The sequence below is a fragment of the Glandiceps talaboti genome, chromosome 3 (genome assembly GCF_964340395.1).
Source record: "Glandiceps talaboti chromosome 3, keGlaTala1.1, whole genome shotgun sequence".
In the NCBI taxonomy this organism is placed as follows: Eukaryota; Metazoa; Hemichordata; class Enteropneusta; family Spengelidae; genus Glandiceps; species Glandiceps talaboti.
In genome coordinates, this window is record NC_135551.1 from 25,393,503 (window position 1) to 25,401,002 (window position 7,500).

General features: G+C 36.2%; 1 protein-coding gene across 1 annotated transcript; it reads left to right on the forward strand.

The window, feature by feature from the left end:
* Positions 1-2,119: 2,119 nt before the first annotated feature.
* LOC144433275 (neuralized-like protein 4) lies at positions 2,120-2,861 on the forward strand. The gene is made up of 2 exons (XM_078121582.1): positions 2,120-2,256; positions 2,578-2,861. Exons 1-2 carry the CDS (start codon positions 2,120-2,122, stop codon positions 2,780-2,782), a joined length of 342 nt encoding a protein of 113 aa, XP_077977708.1. The 3' UTR covers positions 2,783-2,861.
* The last annotated feature ends 4,639 nt before the right edge of the window (positions 2,862-7,500 follow it).

The window sequence follows — 7,500 nt, forward strand, 5'->3', positions numbered from 1 at the left end:
GTTTCTCGGTCTACAAATTCACTGGAATTGGCAAAACTATAAAATAATAACAATAATGTACGCCCCCAGTCCATAATGGACTCAAGCAAACTTTGCACTCCATAATGGGCTCGGCTGTCGCCTCGCCCATTATGTCGTTCAAAGTTTGCTTTCGTCCATTATGGGCTGGGAGGGTGTACATTATTGTTTGAATAAATGAGTGCTGAGACGCAAATTTACTCTTGTATAAAGTATCCATTCGTGTTATCGCCATTGGTGCTTTTTCATTTGCACACTGAATTTGCAAAATTATGTCAATATGTATCGCGTTGTACTTTTTGTATTTTCAGGGGCTTACTTTAATCCGACATATGATATGTGCTATTGTAATACCTGCCATATTGAAAGGAAAGACAATCTATACTATTCACGTGGTCAACCACCAAAGGACTATGGGATACCCATCGGATGGTGTCGTTTTGCTTTTCAGTATGTTTTTTATTCCTAACTTTTGTATTTCTTATGGAAAACCGCAGTTCTCAGAACCCCTTTAGAGAATTGATTTTTTGGTCTTTTGGGGCATCATTTGACTGTTGTTGATGTCATAACTTTGAATTCTCGTGTATAAATTATTCCTCAAAGCGAGGCTTTAGAGCAATACATCAATAAAGTACTGACATCGAGTTTTTTTCTATATGTTCTTGATAACATCTAGTTGTCTCCAAGATATTTGATTGATATATTGCCTCCTATCAATTACTTAGTGTTTAGCCCAATCAGTTTTGTAAATAACTTTATTGCACGTACACTTTTGTTCCTCAAATTCGTCCTTTTTTCAATTGTTAAATCAGGGTTTCAGGTAGAGCGATAGCAATGGAGGTCTCTAAGAAATGGCATGTTGCCTTTCATGGTACTCATCTAGATGCCATCGTACCAATTTTAGAATGTGGTGATTTGCTTATGCCAGGTAATTTGCTTGCTCTCTCTACAGAGATTACGTGTGATGTCATTAATTTCAATATCATCAACATCACCATCAGCTGAGCATGTAACAGTTATCATTGTCGTTGTCGTCACCACCACCATAGTCATCATCATCGCCGTCATCATCATCATCATCATCATCATCGTCATCATCGTCATCATCATCATCATCATCATCATCATCATCATCATCATCATCATCATCATCATCATCATCATCATCATCATCATCATCATCATCATCATCATCATTGCATCATCATCATCATCATCATCGCCGTAGTCATAGTCGTCGCCAGCACCATCAATGTCATAGATGTCATAACTGGCAACATCATCATCATTAGGAAAAAACAAGACATTTAATGTTACTTTTTATAATAAAAATAAGTTGGTTATCACATGTCAAGGCTTCCTGCCCATATGCAACGAAAAAATACAAAATTAAAAGAGTAGAGTAGATGGATGGTATGTAGTGGAGTGGAGTACAGTAAATGGGTGGAGTGGGGTGGAGTGGAGTAGAGTATAATAGAGTAGAGGAGAGTAAAGGAGAGCAGAGTGAAGAAGAGTAGAGTAGAGGAGAGCAGAGTAGAGTAGAGTAGAGGAGAGTAGAGTAGAGGAGAGTAGAGGAGAGTAGAGTACAGTAGAGGAGAGTAGAGGAGAGTAGAGTAGAGTATAGAGTAGAGTAGAGTAGAGTAGAGTAGAATAGAGTAGAGTAGAGTAGAATAGATTAGAGTAGAGTAGAGGAGAGCAGAGTAGAGTAGAGTACAGTAGATGGGTGGATTGGGGAGAGTAGAGTAGAGTAGAGGAGAGCAGAGCAGAGCAGAGTAGAGTAGAGTATAGAGTAGAGTAGAGTATAGAGTAGAGTAGAGTAGAGGAGAGCAGAGTAGAATAGAGTAGAGTAGAGTAGAGTAGAGGAGAGCAGAGCAGAGCAGAGTAGAATAGAGTAGAGTAGAGTAGAGTAGAGTAGAGTAGAGTAGAGTAGAGTAGAGTAGAGTAGAGTAGAGTAGAGTAGAGTAGAGTAGAGTAGAGTAGAGTAGAGTAGAGTGAACAATGCCGAGCTGAGGAGACCCGAGTCAAGTCAAGTCAATGTCTACTGTACGTCCAAAGTAATCATAACGTAGTTGCACCTCTTTCCAATACAGGTGATGTCGCAATGGGAGGAAAGAAGCTTTCTGAACGGGAAGGACATTTCAATGACGAAAGAAAACCTAAGAACTTCGATACAAAACAAGTCTTCCTATCGCCTAGCATTCGATATTCTGGACATAAAATTTATGCTCATCCTAGCAAGTATGTGTACTTTTCACTTTATAGGTGCGCGTGATTAAACGACGTCCAAGTGAAATCCTAATCTATCCATAGATTATATGATTCTATTTTTGACGTCATTTCAAACCATGAATACGTGTTTAAGAAATCAACATTCGTAACTTGGTGTTAGGATGTTGGTGTCGAAATTCGAAAATACGTTTTTTGAAACGCAATCAAAAAGCAAACAACCACATTTCAACGTTTTACTGGAAAGTAAAGGGACATTTTTATTTGTCACTTAATCTTGGTCACACTTTCACACTGTCGTACTTTCAATAAAACTTTTTATTTTTTTTTCAGATTCAAGGACAAGGCTACAAACAAAGTCTACTCAGTGAGGATAGTATTCCAAGTGTGGGTGAATCCTATGAGCTATACAGTTGGACCAGAAACAATTGGAGCTAAGCATGAGATTGATCCAAAGTTCAACAATCAGGAACTTGAATGGTTCACCAAACAGCGAGGTAGCATTATAATGTATGGACTTTTGGTAAATATGGAGTAACGCCTATATTCGCACCCGGATTTATATCAGACTGAGTTTATATACCCACATTTATATTCGGATTTACACCCTGATTCATATTTCTGCCCATATATATATATATATATATATATATATATATATATATATATATATATATATATATATATATATATATATATATATATATATATATATAAAGACGAAAACATGACTAGCTGAACTGAATATTGTAAAGTAAACTGTTTTAAAGTCAATCTTACTTCCAATCCCAAAAGATCCTATAATAGCGACGTATCGATGTGCCTAGCACACCTTCATCAGGTCAACCTCAGAATCAAACTACGAACAAAACCAAAATATCTACAGCGCATGTGTGAACTTGAAGCGGACAAAAGAAAATCATCACATAGCAAAAAAGGAGGGAAACAGGCTAAAAAATTTAGTTTTGAATTCCTTTATATACCCAGATTATACCTTTAGTTTATATACGGAGTCATACCAGGTTATACTCGATTCATATTCAGATTTATACCCAGATTGATATTCGGAGTCATACCAGGTTAATATCCGATTCATATTCAGATTTATACCCAGATTTATAATCGGATATATACCCAGATATATATTGGGATTTATACCCAGATGTATACCCTAATTCATATTCAAACATATGCTCAGATTTATACCCAAATTTATACTCAGAATTACATTCAGATAATCTTATATTCATATCCAAATTCTACTTACAACATACACGTATAATCTAAATGCCGCCAGTGATAAATTTACCCAAGAAATGGATCAGCGAAGCATTTTTATTCAAATTGCTTGTGTGTGTGTGTGTGTGTGTGTGTGTGTGTGTGTGTGTGTGTGTGTGTGTATTTGTCAGGCTACAGTACCTACACAAACTGTCAATGTATATTTAACAACAAACCATGGATTACAAAGAAGGTGAATGAGATTATCAACAGAAAGAAAGCTATGTATGCATGGAAAGATAAAGATCAACTGAGAATTATACAGAGAGAGCTCAAACGTATTATCAAGATTGAAAAAGAGAACTATAAGCGTAAGATAGAAGAAAATTTCACCAGAAATAATATGAAACACGTATATGGTCTAGCACTTGTGTACCACAAACGACCATTGATTACGTGAACGATTTTACCTGGTATTTATTATAGTATGGTTGCCATGATTTTAGCCGAGAACTCAATAATTTCAAGAATGCAGGTAACAGTGATTTTTGAAAGGGATGATTCAATAATTATAACTAATGAATTTGAAGTCTGACGATTGTTTCATAAAGTAAACCCAACCTTAGCAGTAGGTCAGATCTTGTTTCCTCACCCGCATTTTGAAACTAGGTGCCAATTGGCCAATATTTTTATGGAATTTTTAACTTGCGTTTTAAAAGTCAAACTGTCCTGCGATTTGAAAGAAGTCTTCCATTGTTCCGGTTCCGTCATTTGCATGAATGATCTTCGTCCTGTTGCCCTTACGTCAGCTGTACATGAAAGTGTGTGAACATATTGTTGTCAGTCAAACAATTGAATACCTTAATATCACATTCCACTGATCCACTACAGTTTGCCCACAGACAGAGGCGAAGAATCATGATGCTATTTTATATGCGTTACAGAAGATCTATTCACACTTCAATAAAGTTGGCAATTCCGTTCGAATAATGTTCATCGACTTCTCAAGCGCCTTCAATACCATTCAGCCACACCTGTTAGCTGGAAAATTAATGCAAATAAACATATCAAAGGCAATGATTACATATTCATTAGCGGGGACATGTAAATCTGCCGACGACTCTGCCATGACTGGTTTATTAGCAGATGGTGACGACTTCGACTTCCGCCATCAAATAGATCGATTTATCGATTACTGCGATCAGAATTATCTGATGTTAAATGTTGCCAAGACCAAGGAAATGATAACTGGTTTTCGTAAGAGGACCAGTGACCCCGTACCAGTCACAATCAAGGGTGTAGAAGTGGCCGTAGTTGATACTTATCAGTATATCAACTCTGTTGTTCCCCAAGCTATCGCACTTTTAAACAGAAATTGTTACACAGACTGTTTTAATTGAAACTGTACATTTTATTTGAAGTCATTTATTTTTGTTCGTGTTTTACAATTGTTTTAAATTTTTTAATTTTTAAGTTGATTTTTTATGTATTATCTTACCTTATGTTATCTTATCTTATCTTATCAGTGATATGTCAAATAACAGAAGGTTATTAAACTATCTTCGTTTCTTGCCTGTGCTAAATACAGAAAATATCCTATGCTTCCTATGCTATGCTGTGTACTAGTCACATACGATATGCTGTGTTGGGCGCCCTCATCGACTAAGCCTTATCCTTCTCGGGGAAGACCACTGAGCGTTGAGGGTGTTTATACAGTCTAGTATCGTCTGTCAATTGTGAGACTTGAAGTAGATAAAGTTGATTCAGATCAGATTCAATTCAGATCAACACTATTTCCTGACTAGACGTAACTTACAGTTTATTTGATGTAAAAATCCATTTCACTTGACTGGTATGTTCATGTATGGAGCCTTCAGTAATTACAGGGGGGGGGGGATAAAACCCGGTCTGTACCATAAAATATCCGTTGTACTAAAAAGTGACCCCTCATGAGATATGACCCTCCCTCTGTTCCAATATTTAAATGAAGATATTTCTAACACCACCTCCCCCTCAGTGGCGTTGTTGTAGTCGGGAGGTCCTGGGTTCAAACCCCACTACAGACAGGGAATTATTCTGTCGTAAATATGCCACCACATTGATAGTAAATTCCTCAAGCTATCGCACAGTTTATAAAGCATTTGTTGCTTGTGGTACTATTATGGCCACAGTAAGTTTGTGTTTGTATTAAATCAATACCTGTGTTTTGATCTAATTGGCCAAGCTGAAGGCCAGAACTCCCAAAGACTAGATGAGCGCACTACTAACCTAAGGACCGAAAACAACATCTCCATTCCTTCATGTAATCCCAAATATCTTGCCACACTGTTCCCTCTTTACTACTATGAGACCCACTCGTCTCCTCAGCCCACTACAACTAACAGTTAATAATTCGTTACAGTGGCCATTTTTCTTACACATATGTCCATTTTATTCCATTCATTTCGTCCAAAAATATACCATTTGTACTGGACCCCTCAAGAACGTTCATCGAAAATGGCCATTTCATTTCTGTGTCTCCTCATTTCATTACATGATGTCTATTTCACAAAGAATGACCACTTTTTAAAAATCATACAAGATAGTCAATTTCACACACGTCTATTTCACCCTAGGATGACGCTACCAGCCATGAGTATAAAGTGTTTACAAAATAACCCACAGAAACCACAGTGATCACCCCAATAATAAAGCCTGTATACAATACTCGTTTTTATAGACACAACAAAACGTTAGGTCTTTATTATTTTAATAAAAGAATCCTTCCTAAGAATACCATACAAAAACATGATTCACGAGCCTTGGCTATATATATATATATGCTACACTATTAACGATTAAATGATACCCTCGCCTCTACTGTGTAATCGTTTGCAGTAGCATGTCACACAGGTGATGTCACAGTGAATTCACTTTTAGGGAACTTGAAAAGACGCCATCTTGACTGATGCATCATGGGATGTGGTATCATTCTATTGATAGTAATGAGTTCGATCGCTGTTGTAATTAATCTGTCGCATTGTTGTTTGCGAGTACAAAACGTCTAGTCTTGTCTACCCAGACCTTGCAAGATGGCTGTCCTTCCAATCACCTCAAATTAAGTATTACCACAACTACAAATAATCTAGTCTTGGTTAACCAGACCCTTACAGGAAGGCTATCCTTTCATTACCATAACTGCAAATTCAAAATCTTTTGCATATGACCATGCTGAGTATGAATATCGGTGTTGGATTAAAAAAAACAAAAACATTACTTTTCCTTGTATGTGCACCCTCTAAATTCAGCCTCCCCGTCACAGTCTCAAACGCCATCTTCTATCGTAGAAGTTTTTCCTTGACAAAATTGCAATATTTATCCATTTTCCCCAACAGAATCTCCGACATGCTTGGAACGAAAACATCAAAGGGTATTTTGAAAAGGAGTAATGTCTTTGTTATGTGATTAAAGTGGCCATATGGATGTGAATTGGATATTTATTTTGGATTTTTTTTATTTATAAGCCTGTATTTCTACTTGAAAAAACAACGTGAAATTACATATGCCAAGTTTGTAACTTAATAAATTGCAATACATTAAAAATGTGTAAAGTTTTTGTTATTGTGCGTACAATAACAAAGTTTTTACACTATTTTTGCATTTTCTTTTGTAATTTATTGAGTTACAAACAAGGACTTCTATATTTTATTTCACATTGTTTTTCCATGTTTTATGAATAAAAAAATCGAAAACAAACATCCAATTCTCATCCATATGGTCACTTTAAAGAAAGTATAAATAAGAAGTGAGGGGACTGAATTTCTCGAATCTCGGAAAGAGTCTGGTTTACACGTAGATTAGTATAAAAGAATCAAAATCTATCTATCTTAGACCACCGATCTCACATCTATATCTACTATGTATAAATCCGCTAGACGCTAGATAACTAAACTATTCTTAAACTCTACATACACTCATTGTCTAACTAATACTTAAAAACAAAACTTTAGATACATGTATCATAGGTTAGATATTAAAAGAAAGGGTGAAAAGTATTTT